At 48.9% G+C, this 19,306-nt stretch overlaps 1 protein-coding gene across 1 annotated transcript; it reads right to left on the reverse strand.

The window, feature by feature from the left end:
* Positions 1 to 721: 721 nt before the first annotated feature.
* Positions 722 to 9,778, reverse strand: LOC135826185 (uncharacterized). Its single transcript, XM_065338815.1, has 2 exons — positions 9,422 to 9,778; positions 722 to 3,453 (listed from the first exon to the last, which is right to left on the reverse strand). Exons 1-2 carry the CDS (start codon positions 9,479 to 9,481, stop codon positions 1,372 to 1,374), a joined length of 2,142 nt encoding a protein of 713 aa, XP_065194887.1. The 5' UTR covers positions 9,482 to 9,778; the 3' UTR covers positions 722 to 1,371.
* Between the last annotated feature and the right edge of the window lie 9,528 nt (positions 9,779 to 19,306).

Here is a 19,306-nt window from a genome sequence, read left to right on the forward strand (position 1 = left end):
TATCTTATTATTAAAAATTTCTTTTCTATAGTTTCCCCATATGAGTTCCTATCAGTTGCTGTGAACACCTTGAGTGGAGAGCGCTTGCTCGAGCGTTGAACCGGGTTCTTAATCCACCATACCCAGTTCGCAAGGCTCGGCGGGGTTGTGAGCAGGCTTTCATTTCATCTTTTCTTATTACTTCTTATTGTTTCTGCTTTTCATCTCATTACAAAAATTCTGCGCTTTTTCTCCATCTGCGCATAAAATCTAGACTGACAACCTGCTTGTTAAATCATGCACCTGCTTTCAGGCGTAAAAACCCTGTTGTAGAGGTCTCAGTCCTCATTTGTTAGACTTACCTGTCTTTATAAATGTAACTTACTCTCTATCTCTCTCTCTCTCTCTCTCTCTTTCTCTCTCTCTCTCTCTCTCTCTCTCTCTCTCTCTCTCTCTCTCTCTCTCTCTCTCTCTCTCTCTCTCTCTCTCTCTCTCTCTCTCTCTCTCTCTCTCTCTCTCTCTCTCTCTCTCTCTCTCTCTCTCTCTCTCTCTCTCTCTCTCTCTCTCTCTCTCTCTCTCTCTCTCTCTCTCTCTCTCTCTCTCTCTCTCTCTCTCTCTCTCTCTCTCTCTCTCTCTCTCTCTCTCTCTCTCTCTCTCTCTCTCTCTCTCTCTCTCCTCTCCCCATTGCTGGCAGTGTGCCTCTCCATCCACAGTCCACAGTATGTGCCATAATTATAGTGAAAGGCGAGAAAGAGCATTCTTTCGTTATGACATAACGTCTAGCATAGTGTTGCATTACACATCGTGGTCGCAATTGACATGAAAAGGCAATAGAGTTCATCATGAGGAAAACAACACCCTTTAGGTAAATATGTCTTTGAAACAGTTTGAATACCATGGAGATGGTGATAAAGTTGTCAAGGCTCATGGATGAGGGGGGGGGGGGGGTAGAATTTTGTAGAATTTTGTTCAGGACATGACCAGTCTATAAAGGGCAATACACCTGCAATGCCGGTATAGATACTCAACGATTTGCTCGATGCGACTGGATTTGTTTACCCGGATGGTATGCGTATGTTTATTTTTAGTGTAAATTTCAACGTGGAAATAGCTGTTGTGATTGTGTCATATCGCACACATTAGAATACTGAGCAAAAAGGTGGGTTGATTGTCGCGGGCAGTCTCCGTCTCCATGCGGGGCATGTTATGACAGGAGGAGGAGGAGAAGGAGGCCAGGGCTATTTGCCTTGAAAGCTTGGGGTACTTGTTCTGAGTCTTTATAGCTCATGAGGCTGCCGCCAGATGGGTGCATTGTTAGCACTAAAGGAATAAGTTAGAACGCAACATCAACTGAACATCGTCTACAAGCATGCACATATGCACTCCAATCAGCTAGCTTTCAGCCAGCGATAGTTTTGCGAGTCTTGCATTAGCCCAGACGGCGGGTCGGCAGTTCGAGTATCTCCTATGCAGCCGACCCTCGGCCGTTACTAGCATCAACTCTAGTGCATTGGTCACGTCTATATTGATCTCTTTGGTCGCCCAGGCGTGGCTGACCTCCGCAAAGTAGTGCAGTTTCCTGTCCAACCAGACCTCGAAGCGCACGCTGCTCAGGTGTCTGGTGGAGCAGCCGGATCGCACGTCCAGGCCGATCACGGCACTGAACGTATTGAACGCCTGGCCGGTCTCCCGGAACGCCGTCAGGCTGGCCACGACGCGGCTGTTCGGGTGAGCGCCGATGGCGTGCTGGAACTCAGTGATGTTGGACCGGGTGTGAGGTGTGATCAACGTCACAAGCTGATGCTTGCTCGTCCAGGGGCCAGCTCTGTCCACTCCGATCCGACCCTTGCCACCGTTCGTGCTCACCTTCATGAAGCTATTGTTTCTCCCCGTGATTGTTCCCGTGCAGGAGAAGTTGCTTGGGCGTTGTTTGTTTCTCATGCCCAGGAAACAACTTAGATAGATGGTACCGTCGCCGGCCTGCTGTTTGTCAAGGCAGTTCTGTTTGCAGGAGGCGAAGAACTGCGGTGGTTTCACCTGACGCTTCAGCTGTGGTGATTTGAACACAGCGAGGATTCCCAACGAACAGTTGCCGGCGTGGCGCAGCGACTTCAGCTCTGCCTTGAGCGTCACTGCGCGCGGGGTGCGCACTTGCCAGACGTCCAGCGCAAAGCTGCCAATGTCGCTCACACTCACGTTCCGGTCCAGTGTGCTACTCTTGACGGCCATACGTCTTTGCCAGATCGATCTCTTGTTCACGAGGACTTCGAAATCGACCACTGCCTCCAGCGCGGTTGGCTCACAGCTCTCCGGGTAGCCGCGCTGCTTCAATCTCACCATGAGCTGGCTCGAAAGAAAATCGAACTTCTTGCCCAAGCGCCTCGCTGCGTGTATATCCACTGCATATGCTGCCCGAGGCTGATTCTCATCCAGTGGTAGGGAAATATCGCCAGCCATTTTACCCTCTGGTCGCAAACGGACCGGTTGTTGGCTGTCAGAAAAGCTGGAGTAGGGTTTGATTTCGCTGATACTTGGTCTACCGCTGTCGTCGGCTGCATCAGACGGAAACGTTGAGTGGGTGGACGGCAGCGGAGGTAAGACTTTCCTTGTCACATTCAGGCAGGTAAGCGCAACGGTTTCCGTTTGGTTGCAAACCAAGTCGCAGGGATTTTCTTGTCGAGGAGCGATGATGACGGCATCCGTCCACAGCGCATAGCAAGCACGGCGTAGTGCAAAGGTCATGCGAGAGTTCACCACCAGCGTGGTTTTGAGCAGTAGTTTTGTGCACCCGTGCAGTTCAACGTTCAGTGTCTGCGACGTCTCGGTAGAGTCGTAGCGCAGAGCCCGGTCCGTTTTACTCCAGTCTCCGTTATTGATGCAAATGGCTCGGACTTTCAACTTTGCTCGTTGCTGGGCGCAGACAGATTTAGCACCCTGTGCGTGGACTGTCGCTTTGAACATGGTTGGAGAGCTACCCACCGCCTCCAGCTCGGCGAGGTTGATCTCCACGTCTGTCAAGTCAGTCATCGCCAGCGTGGACACAGCTCGCACGTCTGCTGGGTCCAGTTGGGGTGTAAATCCGCGGCCAACCGAGATTCCGTAGCCGCCCTGCCTGACGATGACGAAGAACGGTCTGTGACTGGCATAGCATTGGTGTGGCCCTCGCTGGCCAATGAGACCCAAGCATGCTATCGGGATTTGTCCTGAGCCGCACATACTGCTCCTGCATTCGTCCATCAGACGGCAGCTTCGCCGCACCGACGGCGTGCAGCATTGACGAACAGTTGGCATTGTTGGTAAGCAGTGAGGCGAGGATTTGACAGACGACGGCGATGAATTGTGGTTGTTGTTGCCTGGCACTCTAGCCGTTCCGTGCGCGGAGCGCTCCTCCAGTCGCAATGAAGGCGAGCTGCTGGAAAAGCGGTCACTTGGTCGCTCTTCGGTCTCGATGTTTGAACAACGAGCAAGTCGGATCTGCAAATGACATGTGAAAAAGGACAAAAATACGAACACGTCATTGTACTAAAGCTATTTATTCAGACAACAACAGTAGTTTTCCAGCCTAGACCTCGTCACTGAGTCGTCAGTGACTACGTGTAGTACGACTATGAGCTAAATATAGACGAACAGAATTGCCATGCAGACAAGGTGACATGACAGGAGTTGAACCCATTTAAAAATTCAAAAAGAAACTGATTTGATCCAGTGTCACATGATAATATTATTGTGTTGGAGGGATTGAAAGGGGGGGGGGGGGGGAACGGCTTGAAGAAAGATTTGAAAGAGGAAAAAATATTTCAATCTTTATTTCAGGATTACGAACGATTTGAAGAAAGGCTGACAGTCGCCACCAGGACTCCATTCGGGGAACTACCTATGGGAAAGGCCATCGATGCTCTACCCCTAATCTATAGTGTAGTTATCAATTGTAAATTATTGCTTGGAATAAAAAATAAATAAAAAAAGCAATTCTTCCCTTTGTAGAATGTACGATTATGGCACTGTTAAACTTAACACAATGATGGTTACAGTCATGGGGAAATGGAATGGGGTCGGTGTGAAAAGAACACGCCAAGCCCTAAGCCCAAAGCTACATGTACATGTAAGATACACATGACATACAATCTACTTCATTGTACAGTAGAACCTGTAACTAACGACCACTCCTTTGGGCCAGAGAAAGCGGTATTTAGTGGCAGGTGGTCCTCAGTTAGAGGTTTTGCACAGCACAACCATTATTATGAACGTGAGACCGTCCGTGCCTGGCGAAGTGGTCTGTAGTACCAGGCTGGTCGCTAGGCACGGTGGTCTTTAGTTACAGGTTTCACTCTACCTGAATTTACCGCGGTACTCGACTCCGGGCATACCCGCACCCGTATACACTATTACACTTTGCTTTTGGCTTTTCCATTATTTTCACATGCACTTTGAACGGACTTCAACTAGGACAGTGCAGTGGCTTGTGTAACAACAATTACGGTCAATAGACACTGTCGACGAAACATGCAATGGCCGGAATAGCGCACTTCTACGAACATGCAACTACATAACCAAAACACAAGTCATTAGTTCGTAGGCATACAATTCCTGAATGAGTCTATGCTTGCCGAACCCGTGTGTGACCATACACAAGGCCAAGGCCTATACTAGCACTCAGTACTAGTAGTGTAGGCTGTAGCTTATATGAAGAGCATAATAATAGGCTTATAATCATTTTTTGTTGTTGCTTATATCAGTATAGTTTGGGCCTCACATTATAGTCACATACGTCATTGTGGATCACTCGGTCGTACAACATACATGTACGTAATGATCACTGCATGTATCGTATTGAATTTTATTATTAAATAATAAAAAAATTTTACTTGGGCATGTGACGTAATGTCGATCTCCATAGTGCTATTCTGCACAGCATGTCATGTTGGCCCTTGTCGCCATCCGTGCTATGTACTGTGCGGGCGTCGCAACTACATCATTTTTGATAATACCCTATGTACGGGTGTTTTTCGAGGAGAGGGATTTGAAAACTGTACCCCACAAAACTGATACCACAAGTTATGAAAGTTTTTGTTGTGCAGCTACATTGTACGTGTACATTGGACGTTTATGAAAGTTATGAATATAGCGTATGCACTATCGCCAACACTCCACCCACGACCCCGCTCAATGCACATTCATCATCGCTGACGTAGCCCTTGACCAGAGCATTTCTCGGTGATCTAGAGACACGTTTGTCCAGCAGCCTGCAGCCACTGACTGGTTTGGCTAGGCCAATAGACAATAGGTCACGGGAAGGTACCATCACAGTTGCACATACATGTATGGCGGGACTGTTTCTGGAAGTTTTGGAAGGAAGATGGCCTTTTCAAGAGAGGCAGTAGGAGGGCTTCCTTATCGGACCTACTCTGTGGTACATGAATGACGCCTCTCAGCGGGGTGCCCAGCAGGAATTCTCCGGTTGACACTGCAGGACACGTGGCGTACTTTGGGGCGGCCTGGCATGGCTAGCGTGTGCGTGGTAGCGACAAGATGAGAAACCCCAAGACAAGATTGCAGCAAGATGATGGAAAGGAGTGCGGAGGGGGAAAGAAAGCGACCGCGTTAACCTACCGCTGAGCCAGTACTGTATACATACACCGTGTATTGCTGCAGCTCCCTCAACAAGTCGTGTTGGAATCGAGCTGGGGGATTAGCAAGCGTGTCCAAACTGGGCAATAGAGGCTTGTAGATTCTGGGCACGATGCAGCCCGCGAGTCGAGAGCATGTGCGCACGACAAGCTGCTGTCAACGCGCAGTAGCCTTTCTGACAGGTCCTCGACGCGCCAGAAGGTACATGTGTCAAGCGTGCAATTCTGCTGCAAACCGCTTTCGCCCGTTAGCAACAGACTGTTATCGATCCGAGCAGCTTTGTCCAGTGACTTTGTCATGTTTCCGATTTACTGGCCTGACTTTATGCAAGTAGTTAGTTGCAGCTCAGCAGTCGAATATCTGGGGCAAGCTGTAGAAAAAGTAGAGACGAGAGTGCTCCTCAGGCAGAAAGGCTAGTCTCAGTATTGCGCCAGTGGCAAGGTAGTAGAAACGTGCGATAAACTACTACGATACTTGCTTTCACATCATAAACTACTATGCGAATATCGTTCGGAAACGTGCACCAAGTCTCAGTTGTTTACCGCTTGGCCACCTATCCAGCAGACTGGAAACAGGGCGATGATGGTGATCGTGAACGCTGGGCAAACGAGAAGAGGACAACACCGAGCCCATAATGCAGCACTCCAGGCGAGGCAATTTGGCACGATGCTCTCCATTCCGCATTGCGGTGATTTCAATTGGTCAGGCTACCATGCAGTTCTGGCCGAAGTGGCTACAGGGATACAAAGGTTAAACACACAATCATGCAGGCGAACCCACTGAGTTATCCAGTAGACTATCGACAATTTCTAGTCAAATTGATGGCGACTTGTTGTTGAATCCCTCCCTCTCCTGCAGGGTCGAAGACAATCAAGTTGACAGGTCAGCTTGAACCATGAACCGCTCAGTCGGGAGGCGGGGCATGGTCCAATTCCACCGGACGAAAACGTGATTCCGTTGAGAAAGGGGTCACGAACAATCGCACCTTTCTCTCCACACCAGTGCACCATTCTCTCTTATGCTTCTTTGCCCTACACTGTTTTGGCCGGCGGCGATTTCGTGCATGTGCCAAGCTGCATTTGGCTACTGCGAGTTCGCGTATCTCTCGAAAATGGGTATCTTTCTTGCGAGCCCGGCGGTTTCCTGACATCCTACGTGATTTCTCAAGGCATCCTTCGCAGGGACAACGAATGGCGCAAGCCCAACTCACGCATGCTTTGGTTAATCGCACTGTTAGCCAAGTATGGGAAGTATCTGTGAGCGCTGGGGTTGGTTAGTCGCCGAAACTGGCCTGGAATTACTGGTTGTTGCCGTTATGCATAGATATGGGCACAAGATGGGACAGGAGAGGAATGACCTACTTCACACACAGACGAATAAGTCAGAACAAGGAAGGCAAACGTCTATTGGGATTATACCCTGTAATACAGTGTTAATAAGAAGCTTAGCTATTGTACGCTGAACGGCACGAAGCCCAGCTGCCGCTGAAGAGTGTAAACTAGAAAGGGGAAGCGTAGCCTGGCAGGCAGTGGTTAATCCCGGGCCTTGTGCCGAAGGGAACTCTTCCAATAGTCAATTAGGTGTTGTAGCGCGTACCATGGTCTCTTCTTTGTGTCACCATATCATTGTCTCCGGCCTGCACTGGCCTATTCTTTCACGATCATGGCGTGTCAGCGGGGCACCTGTCCTCCATCTGGCATAGACTCCTATTGCCTTACCTAGCAGGTCCTGTGCGCGTACAGGTCTGCGTCACAGGAATCGTTCGGCTCGAGCTCTATGACCAGGGCTCCAGAAAGACCACGTTCTCTGGCTCCATTCACCCACCATTGGGACGAGATGTTGATCTTGATGAAGTCGAACGGCGCACAAGAACTGTCGAGCCGTGTATTGCCGCACACACGTGTACATGTATGTAGTTCCTCGTTGTTCCGATTATGTAGTTAACGTACGAAATCACGTTTCAGCTCGGCTTCCGTCCCTCTAGAACATGCTTCGATTTAGATACGCAGCTAACTCGCCTACATCTTACCTCGTTGTGGCGTAACATCAATGCTCCCAACTTGGAACATTGCACCAAGTCGAGCCTAAACGGGCAGCTTCTGACCACACTGGGGATGCTATTGGTTTTGTGATGCGAGCGTCATATACTTTAGGTCATTCAAGTACGACTAACCCTGTGAGCGTTATCAACCCTCATAAAAATGTATTTTAGTTGACTTTCAGTGCCGCACCATCTGATGATTGACTTCTTGAAGGTCTTGAGATCGCCGAAAGAACCTGGGCTGGTCGCGTTGAATTCATGTACATCGTTCTTCCACCTGGCTACAATATTCTCACCTTCACAGGGTTAAGACTGTAACGAGGTCACACTCAAATGGCGCTTGCCTTCCGCTTCTGATCCGTAGGCAACACAACAAGTATTAAGCGGGCCAAGGGAAGGACTAATGGCGTTCAGAACGTCTTATCTGCGTCCCGTTTAGGCGATAAAGAGCTTGTCACATGTCGCCTTGTTACTGGCATGCAAGCAGTGAATTCCCGTTTCGGCACGGCACAGTGCCATGCGCACACCCCCTTTCTAGGGTCCCCCGCTCGGCGTTCTCACAGCGAACTAATAGCCAATCACGGACTCAACATGCAGGTCACGATGCGATAGACTTGAGCAACCCAGATTCGTGCTGTAAGCAGCACGTTCCGCATGTTACTGAATACATCCATGAGTGTAACGGCGGTACGTCTGATCACGTAGGTTACACGATCGACGCGCTTCCTCTATTAGATGTGAAATCCAATGCAGACTAGATAGGAATAGTGTTAAGAGGAAGAAGGGATCGAGTTCTTCTCGCCAACGAGCCAATCTCCTCGCAACTTAACAAAGAGAGAGGATATGGCAATCGAGGCGGTCCCAATACTTTAGCCCCAGAGGCTAAAGGCCTTTTCAGTGGAGCATGATCAGTTCTATTTCAATCAGGCGATGTGAATAGGCTTGATAAGACCCTCTGCTACCTGCACATATGTCTCACAATCCTACTGTGTTCTTGCCTCCTTGTTTGGATAGACCACGTGACACGGTCACTATGGTTTCTGAAGACACAATCTATTTCAATGTAGCACCAAAGCCCATTTCATTAGAGCAATCATGGAGAGTCCCATTAACATCAGCAGAGTTATGTTGCATTACTGAATCCGCGTGTGAAAATCGACATCTCAACACTCGATCTTTCCTCTGCCGTTTTCGCTTGTATACAAGCTGTCAGTGTCACGGATGTGCAACGCGCTGGTTCCGGCGTGATCCCGAGTAATTGGCAATACGTGATAATGCATTCATGAGCTGCGACCACCCTAGCATTTGCTTTTCCAGCAGGTCTGTGCCTGTGACGTGGTTTCAGGCTGTTCGCGAAGCTACACCTTTGCAATCGAGCGTTTCCACAACTGCCGCAAGTTGGTTTCCGCACACCCTTTCAATCGAACATTTCCACAACTGCAGTCTCAGCACACCCTTGCAACGGAGCACTTGCAAAACTGCTACAAGTCTCCGCACTCCCTTTCAAGTTTCAATCGAGCATTTGCACAAGTGCTAATACCACTGGCACTAGTCTCCGCACTCCCATTCAAAATTCAATCGAGCCATTTGCACAACTGCCACGAGTCTCCACTACCACGCGTGATGGCAACAGTGACCACAGTCGGGCCACAGGCTTGGCCTTGTGACTGCATTGATGCTGCATGCAGAGGAATGCGACGTCACACCAATGATGTACATACTGTGCACGTAAACAGTGTATCTTCTGATCTTAGACACAATCAGATCACTTACCGCAGATACGATCATGTAGAAGCATATGGAGAGCATGATGCGGTTGGAGAATCTCGCCATGATGAGATGGGTCTGCACCAATGACGATTTGTGCGCCACTTGTATCAGTCTTTGCTGAGACGCAACGGTATCTTGCTGGACGTCTCCCAGTGTCCCAAGCTCTAAAGTCACTGATTGCCAGTTACCCTAAGACTTCAACTTGAGTTCAAGATTGTGATCTCCACGAGTGTCACATCCACTGTCACTAGGCTGGGGACACCTCACAAAGCACACCTCTCTCTCCTCAAAACCAGAGCAATGACTTCTTGGAGAGATCTGATGTGGAGAAACTCCTGCCGCTTCCAGCCTGGGTTCAAGAAGCACTAGAATAAGCTAAAAGCCTGGCAAGCAAGGCAACCTTTAGACGTGTGTTCTTAACCAAATGCAATACTACAGTATACGCAACAGTAGTGTGCTCTAGAGTCGAGGAAAGCCTGACTGAGAAAATGTCTTGTGCACCCCACACGTCGCCTGCGCTCTACAAGGGGTACTCTGACTGGGCAGTTGCAAGGTGTCAGCTGAATTGTCACCTCTTCAAGTAGTGCCTAGTATAGTAGTGATGCTGAAGCTCAACAGGGAATGCACCCTAGCCAGAATTCCTGCAAAGGCTGCTGCCACCTCCTTATCATTGGTCACGCGAATACCTGACTCTTGCTCGCTCATGTTCGGGTTTTTATAGGCTTTCGCTGTAGCGGAGCAGGCGAGAAATTACTACAAATAGCTGGGACCAGAAATCGTTTAACTGCCCGGCGCCCGATGTGAGCGCAGTCAGCCTGTCCCGGTTTCGCCTGCGCACAACGAACGACGGTGCAAATGTGCTGGTGCTCGTGTGCGGAGGTTGCGTGCGCAAGTCTTGCTGGTGGCGCTGCTGGAGCTCCTACCTGCCAATACCTTATAAACATTACCTGAGACCAAAAAAGCAGGGTCGGTGGTGGTTCTGGCTGGCGCTAGCCGCAGTGGCAACTGCACGCAGTCACACATGCTGTCGTCACACATTACCCGTATTCATGGACAACCTTGGGATGGCAGAGGTAATGCATGCATGCCTGGCTGGGCGAATTTGCCAACCAACCGCAGTCCACACTGACTTGACATTTTAGTTGACTCTGCGATCGCCGCGACACCCCGGTGACCGGCAGGTCAGATCCGACTTCCCATAGCATAGGGGAAAACTCAGCAGCGTGGCGAATCACAATACCACTCTGCGTAACGTCCATTGCATCAAGGCTGGCGAAGCAAGAGTCGAGTTAAACAGCTCTCAAAACTTGACGATTACTCGATCACTTACACCAAGTTGCAGAGATTCTATTTGTTGTGGCCTTGGGATTTGTTGTAGGCCCATCGCCCTAGGGTTGATTCAGGGCATGTCTCCAGGACCTTATCGTACATCTGTGTCCAGGATTTTGTCTGGCAGTCACGAAGTCACTTGTTGTGGATGGTGTTGAGAACCTAAATCTAAGCCAAGGCAGTATTATGTGTGTGTGTGTGTGAGAGAGAGTGTGTGTGTGTGTGTGTGTGAGAGAGAGAGAGAGAGAGTGTGTGTGTGTGAGAGAGAGAGTGTGTGTGAGAGAGGGAGAGAGAGTGAGTGTGTGTGTGTGAGGGAGAGTGTGTGTGTGTGTGTGTGTGTGTGTGTGTGTGTATGTGTGTGTGTATGTGTGTATGTGTGTGTGTGTGTGTGTGTGTGTGTGTGTGTGTGTGTGTGTGTGTGTGTGTGTGTGTGTGTGTGTGTGTGTGTGTGTGTGTGTGTGTGTGAGTGAGAGAGAGAGAGAGAGAGAGAGTGTGTGTGTGTGGGGGGGGTACATGTATAATTATGTATGTTTGTGTGTGTGTGTGACACGCAATTATTACTACAATGTATTATTGACCTGTGGCTGATCATTTTCTGACGGCCATGGATCTTAACTGTACATGATTGCACTGTTCTAAAACACTGACACGGTACTCTCTACAGTAGCACATAGTGTGGTCGGTGGCATTGGAGACCGTTTCAAAGTCAAGCTGGGGCCACCGACTCGACATTGACGGCTGCCGACGTGTACCCCAAGCTCAAGCTGTATGATCGTCACTAGACAGTAAAGGACAGGATCAATGCATCATTGCCAGAGTGTAACTGTACGGCCGTTCTGAGTGAGGGATATCTGATGCTGGGCAAGCAGGATCGACCACCCACATAGCTAGTCCAGGCAGGCAAAAGCTCCGTTGCGTCCCTGGATAGTTCTGTAGCCAGCGCAAAGGCATTCTGGGCTAGGCACGAAGTGTAAAACATGCTGCGTGGGACCACAACCAGGGGCAATTTGGACACGAATATGCCGAGCTGCAAGCCAAAGCAATTTGTTAGATGTCCTTGCAGAAGCCGGTGATGTTCCAAGGGGCCCAGAGTTGACAGGCACTGTGACTGCAGTCTCGGCGGGAAGCATTAGAAAAATGAATGACTTCGTGCTAAAGAAAGCGTTGGCCTTGCCCAAGACTGATTCAGAAAATTATTTTTGTTCTCTTGTCCTGCTGCGCGTCGTTTCAACCGGGCAAGAAAGTGGCCAGCCATTGGGCATTGTAATCACAATTGTGCCAATTCCGCTGCGCGTGGCTTGTAGCTGCAAGCCTGTAGCGTCAATCAAACTCTTGACCGGGATTGTAGGCCTCAGTGCAGGCCTGGTTCTACATGGCACGAGCCGTGCTTCACTGCATGCTCGTGGCGTTGTGTCTGTCAGTTGGGCGGTATGACAGAGCTCGAGCAATGCGTTCCTCGACCCTTTTGATGCTATTTCCGTTGAGCGGTGCCCCTTTCCGAGCCTGAACGATCTTCAACTTCTCAACTACAACAAGCTCGAGCGCAAACCCCCATCTCCTATACAAATCAACTACAACATTCGTACAACTCCGTAGCTCACCCTAACTGGCCTTAGCTTGCGTGTAGAACACGATGCTGCGGTCGACTACTACATTTTGTAGAATCGCGCGACGTGTTGCGAGCCCGTCGGGCGATGCAGGCATGGCCTTGGAAGGCTGCTACATGTGTCGGCTAGCTCGGCTGCTAGACTCGTCCCACTTGTGTGTCTGCTGAGAGTTGACAGCTAGGACACATCCAATCGCCGTGGGCTGGTTGAAAACAATGTCCCCGGGCCTGAGCGAAAGGCTCTGGAACCCCTATGCAGGGACCACTGAGTCTTTGAGCTTATTATGCGATTTGATATGTCACTTGTACTTTCATTGTGTTCAACCATCTAACCAGTTACCTGTTACTAGTGTTAGAGCTGGAGCCGTGTAAGTTACAAAGACAGGATCAACTGGTTGAAACATGTCGTTGGCAAGGTCAGTCTATCCTGAAGTGACCTGGCCTAACTGTAGGCAAACCTTGGGCCACGAGACGCTCAAGGTTAGCTTCTCTGCCCAAATATGTGTTGCAACGTTGCCTGGTGTTACTTCAGAGCGAACAAGACAAGAGGTTCCTTAGTCCCTGCTGTCCCAATGGTGAACGACGTGGGGATATACGTGTACACGTGGCATCGTTGTCAAAATAATAATTGAGGCTGACAAGGGGCTATCTGCAGTACACCTTCTGCGTGTCTTCGTCCGTAGACGCTCGCCATGGAACACCAAGTCACGTCTGCATGAACACTGGACCACATAGGCATTTCCACAGCGGACCTGAAAGACTGAAGTCAAGGGCACATAGTATTCCATGAGGTGACAACGACAAATCGAGTCCAGACGCTGGGCATGAACGTGCGAATATCGTTGTCCAAGAGTTGGACAGATTCCGAGCAGGAAAAGGTCTTTGTAGAAACAACCTGTTTGGGGCCAGACCTGATGTTACATGAGTCACACGATGGGCAAAATCAGTACTACCAGTAGTCAATAGAGCACTTTGATGTGAGTGTGATATGAGAACGAGTCGAATTAATGCTCACTCGTGGTTGGACTTGGTGTCCAAGGATCTATATCTGTTGTCCAGTGATCGGAGGAGACCGTTCATACTTTGCAACGAACCAAGAACGTAACAAATCCCACGAGGGGCAATCGACAAGTGAAGAGGCATTTGCTAGTACATATACACAGGAAGCTTCCTGTGACCATCCACAAGTGAATGCACTGGACAACATAATAGACTAGCTTTGTTTCCTCGTGGTCGTTTAGACAGTACAGTGCGCTGTTTCGGCCAGGGCCCTGTCGGCGGGACATGCCTCTGCTCCATGGCTGTACGAAGGCTGAGTTCATAATCTTGGGACTAATGAAACTAACGACTAATGTACTTTCCATTTTCACCCCTCTTCATTCTCACATATCTATCTAAACTGTATTGATCCTCCCCATCCATCACGTGACTCTCTTCGCCCTACTTCAGTGCTTAACTACATGCACCTCCCCCCTCTCCCGGGTGTTCTTCATCGTCATTGCAGCCAAGGCTCCAGGTCGGCAGGGCACGCTCCAGACACGCCGCCGCCACTACTGCTGCCACTGGTATAGCCACATTAGGTAGAAGTCATGTACGTCTCCTTTCTGGAGAGTGGAGGTGGAATTACTTCATTGATAAACAGGCCGAAAGTCACTGCTTACCCCTTTTAGTACAATGTACCTCTCCTAAGGAAAATATCTTCAACTTATTTAGTTTCTACCCTTCCTCTCTCCATATTTCTGCCCCCTCTGCTGGATAAAATCCGACCAAGTGAGTCATCTTCATGCCCTGTAACAGTGAACATCCCAGTGCGTTCGCAGGTCTATCTAGAGCTACACAGCACACGGCATGTACAGTCCTGCTCAATGAAATCCAGACGTGTCACTCGTGTCTGCGCCTTGCACCATTTCGCTGCCCAGTGTTCGCAAGTCTATCTAAGGCTATATTATTATTATTATTATTTTAACTGGTTTTGAGGGAAAGAGACAAACGGGAAAAGTCTGAAGAAAAAATCGACTGTCACCACCAGGACTCGAACCAGGGACCCTCGCTTGTAGCCAACGATGCTCTAACCACTGAGCTATGGTGTAGTCGTCATCCAAGCAGAGACCGTTCAACGTTTTCTTCAGACTTCGTAACTCACACTTCCTGTGAATCCACATTATTATTATTATTATTATTATTATTTGAGGGATTCCCCAAAGGCCGAAGCCTAAATCAAGGGGGTCTCCGAGAATAAATATACGTGTACAATGCGTGTACAATAGGGTGCAATTCTTAAAAGGAAGAAAATATTACGATAAAAAAAGATTAATGTGAAGAGGTTAAATAAGAAGTCTGAGTAGAAGCAAGCGAAAAGGGTACTGGTAAAGAAGGGGGGTAATCAGGAAGTGAGAAAACCTCGAGGATGGAATCTATACCTGTGGAAATGGGACTTAACGTGCCGGCTAAATACACCACGGGTTTCAGATATCCTAATCTCGGTAGGCAGGGAGTTCCACGTGGTGATCATGGAATGTAGTAGAGTGGATCGGAAACAGGGACCAGTGTGAGTGGGCAGGAGGTAAAAGTGGGGACGTCGTGCACTCTATACAGCACACGGTATGTACTAGAATGCACTGGATCGGATTTCATTGAGCAGCAATGTACAGTGTACATTTGCACAGGTATCGAATGCGAAGAGCTCGAGGAAAATTCCTACTTGACGCGAGAGACAGAGGCATGCTGTAGCACAGGTGCTTCCCACTTCAACTCAGCAGTAACATGTTTCTTTTCCTGAACCATTAGCCATTACATGTATCTTCTCATGAATGTCGTCATTCCACCGGATTGCAAAGCAATGTACAATGATGTAGGCAGCGCAGATAAATTCAATACGGTATTATTGGTTTAGGACTTAATCTGATCACATCATAGCTTCATCTGCTACTGCATAGTGCCCTGTGGCTTGTTGGCAGGAGACATCGTGTAGGTCACATTGACTTCAGTATGGCCGACTGGCGCTAGCCCTGGGCGGATGATGCCGGCAGGAACATTGGCAGAATTTGGTACGTTTTCTAGTATGCTTCATTTGGTATGTGGATAAAGAAATAGGGCAGGATTCAAGGAAGTACTTGCCATAAGGTTTGTATGGTTGTCAGTGCCAATATTTCTCTGCTTTTCGAGCGGAATCTGCCAATGTTTGCGAGCATTATCCGCCGAGGGCTAACTGGCGTGGGGTAGGATATCGTTGGTTCATACCACATGTGTATATTTCATTTTTCTATGAACACAGAAACACGCGATCTGCGGACAGGACAGTGTCGTCCTTCGTGGACTCGTCTGCGCAACACAGAGAAAATGAGGCCGAACCTTGTGGCAATGAGAAAATTTCTTTATAATGTTTCCCACACCAGATTCAAACCAGGCCTGAACGCACAGGTAGCGTGCCGGCCTGCCAGAGGCCTTGTCAACTAGACAGACGCTGAACAAAGAAACATTTGGAGAACAACATAGAACAAGACAAAGGGGATTTAGAGACGACGTGCTGATGGACTGGAAGCAATTCAACCGACCAGAGGCCTAGAAGTCAAACCCATATGGGCCGGCATGGACCGCAGGATTCGTGAATTTGCCTCACAATGAAATTCCAAACGTTTGTGTTGAAATCTACACGGCAGAAACGGTCCATATCCCCGGCCACAATATTGCTCTTGGCTCATAATCGTACGTCTTGGCGGTCTTCAAACTCGGTTACTGGAGCATTTGACGCAAGTCGCACTGTTGACCTCGGAGATGGGTGAATCTGGAGCCCCGGAGAGGACTGGCCAAAGCTCAAAATAGGTTCCGGAAACGTGGTGTATTGGGCCGGTTGTTCCTGGCAGAGCTATACTGGGTTGCCGAATGCCAGTAGACAAAACTGGTGAACGAGCCAACAAGGAAATTGTACAGGAGTCATGTCCGTGGCCATGACGCTCCAGCGGACTAACATCTTCTATAAAATATTGTCCTTTCTCTCTCGGGTTCGCCAGGTCCGGGGCACCCGCGGTGCGCCGCCTGTTGCCCGATACATTCATGATGGTTGGAGGTTCCACTTTGAACTCTGGGAGATCCTATACAGGGGAACCTGTCAAGTGTCATTCTGTGGATTCATTCGTTCCCGTTCTCGCCGGTATAACAGCGCTCAAGCAGCCTGTATTCCGTTCCCAATGGTGCTCTCGAGTCTCGACTTGAGGCGTGTTGTGTTGATACATGCGTCAGGAAACGAGGTATAGCTAGATAAGTACAGGTGTTGTTAATTAAATTCGTACCTTTAGCAAAGATCTGAACATATATACTTTGTCCTTGAGGGATTGGCCCACGGACCGCCTGCCGAGAACTGATTACTCTCCCCACTGGAGATCCGGAACGACATCTGGTTGTGTTTTGTACATTTTTGACAGCGGCGTTTACCCATTGTGGACAAGCACCACTCAATCAAGGGCATGATTGAGTACACCCTGGAATAGCATATCGTAGGATACTCAGCTCTGGATTGCCAGTCGTTCTTTCGCCGCATCTAACATAGCATTACAGACTTTCGAGTCGCCTTGACATTCCAGTTGAGCTCTTGTAAAACTCACTACTTCAAGTGCATCGTAGATACTGACGTAGAGTGCTCCCCGGGCGATCATAATGTTGTTTTCGAGAACTGTTCCCTAACCACCGGTGCTTCGAAAAGTACATAAAGTGTATGTTGGCACAGGAACAGTACCCACGGTTTTATGCGACCGTACCGTTGTCGTGTACTGAACATGTCGCGCGGAGTAACAAACCAGCACTTCTTCTGCTTGTAATAGTTCCAGCGCACCTCAATGCTATAATGAACGGTTACCATGGTACATACATGCCTGATCGATCTGCTACTCAGGATGAGTGTGAATCCGAGGCAACGGTTGCTCGACTGAGTCCCCCGTTGGCATTGCTTCCCTTGTCACATGTATTTGCAGAGGGTCAGGTAGGTCCAGATCCCAAGTTACCACAATCTCACTGTACCAGACAAACTGTACCAGAACAAGTTTCGTACATGTATTGGTCGTGGGCAATCGATGAACGAAAATGACACTTTGTTTTATCAACACGACTCACCACCTCAGGGAGTCACACATTGTCTGTATTGTTTGTGCAAGATAAGATAATTCTCTTTTAAAAAGGTGGCTAAGCTAAATGAAACAACTCATAACATTGACAAACGTGCGATGGCTACTGGTGGAAAATTTGGTTGAAATTGTAAAGGTTCGCAGCGAGCGAAGAGATCAATAACGTTGGTGGTCGTATTGGGTTTATCAATGGTATGATCGGCGAGCAGTGGCTTATCCGCTCAGCGTTCTCCCAAGTAACATAACAGTTTCATCGAAATGAACGAGCATCCACTTTCTCAGCTAGAACACGTTTCGAAACCTGTCAGTTAGTTGGTGTGAGTGTGAGTTCGTGTGCTGGCGACAGCCGTAGCATCTAGCATCGTCCACGGGTTGAACCCACAGTCAGATAGCTAATGATGCAGCTACTAGTGACATGAAGACGTGGATCACTGCCAATGCACCTATTGCATGGGAAAGAAGGTTTGTGATGCATTGACTGTGTATGTGAATCCGCGTGGTTGGCGTATGGGAATGTGGCTGAGACATGGAAGAAGAAAACTGGCGGTGGCATGACAAGGCGAAGGCAACTCTTGACGTCATTGCTCCCGGCCATGCCAACCGAAATCTGGATGGTGTCAGGTTTTCCTGTGTCTTCCCACTGCATTAAGCGCTGTACTGCAAACCCGACCCCTTTACTTCAGTTCTACGCGCATTTATGTGCAGTGTTCAATGTACATGTAGATGCAATGTTCGAACCAAGTCGTTGGCTTTAGATTCGATGCCCTAGTATGGGGATATGCTCAAGAATCTTGTGTGGCTCTTGTGGTAGTCTGGCGAAGAGGGTGGCTCCTGTAGAAGGGTCGATTGTTAGGCGTCAGATGTATCCTCAGTATAACCCTCAGGTATGGAGCTTTGAACCAAGAACTCAGGAGCATTGCCCCAAGCACTTAGAATAGAAACGCTACGGATGCGACATAGAGTATTTTCCTGATCTGAGCCTGCGTGGACCAGTCGAGGATGATCTTGCTCGCGACTAGCCGTGGTCACTGTACAACATGAGGTTTTGGAACGTTTCCCCTCTAGTACGCCTGCCACCAGCACCTCAGTGAGTCACTGACCATAGCCATTGGCATAGGTGATTGGCGATTCTGCGTACCTCTAGAGGCATGACTCGCCGGTCCTTCAGCCGGCTACTACCGCTAGCAACATTCAGTTTCACGGTACATGCGTATGGACCATGCATGGACTGAACTACATCAGAAACGTTGACAATATACCGCAGACACAGTTCGTATGATCTAAAGATTTTTAAAAGTGTTTATGTGCAAATGTCTCATAATAATTGGTTTTACCGATATGTGTAGACTGCTACTCAAGTAGCTTGAACACGAATGGCACTACATTGTAGCTCCAGAGCAGTAATTCCCACACCAGTGTTCGCGAGGTGGCCCGACAGCAGCAAGTCACAGTGCTGGTGACAGTCATTATGGCCCCGGTCGTACTTAGTTCCAAATACTGTCCTGGCCATGAGAAATCCACGTGTTTTGCAATATGTATGAAGCTATTTTGTATATAGTATGTTCCCATTCCGTTTTTGCTTTGGTGTAGCCCTGAGGTTGATTTGCTTATTTATTTCTACCCTTCCTCTCTCCGTACTTCTGTCCCCCCCCCCCCCGCCCTCTCTCTCATTCCTTCTGTCGTCCACATGTATCAAAGGAGGCGAAATGGCCTGTTTGCGGCGCGACGTTAAATAAACTTCTACAACAACAAATCCGACCTCGTGATAGCGCCGAAGGGTACGCGACCCTAGCATCCCAAACACCAATCTCTTCACTTGAGTGGTAAGCTACGTTA

This window comes from Sycon ciliatum, chromosome 10 (assembly GCF_964019385.1).
Source record: "Sycon ciliatum chromosome 10, ocSycCili1.1, whole genome shotgun sequence".
Taxonomy (NCBI): domain Eukaryota; kingdom Metazoa; phylum Porifera; class Calcarea; order Leucosolenida; family Sycettidae; genus Sycon; species Sycon ciliatum.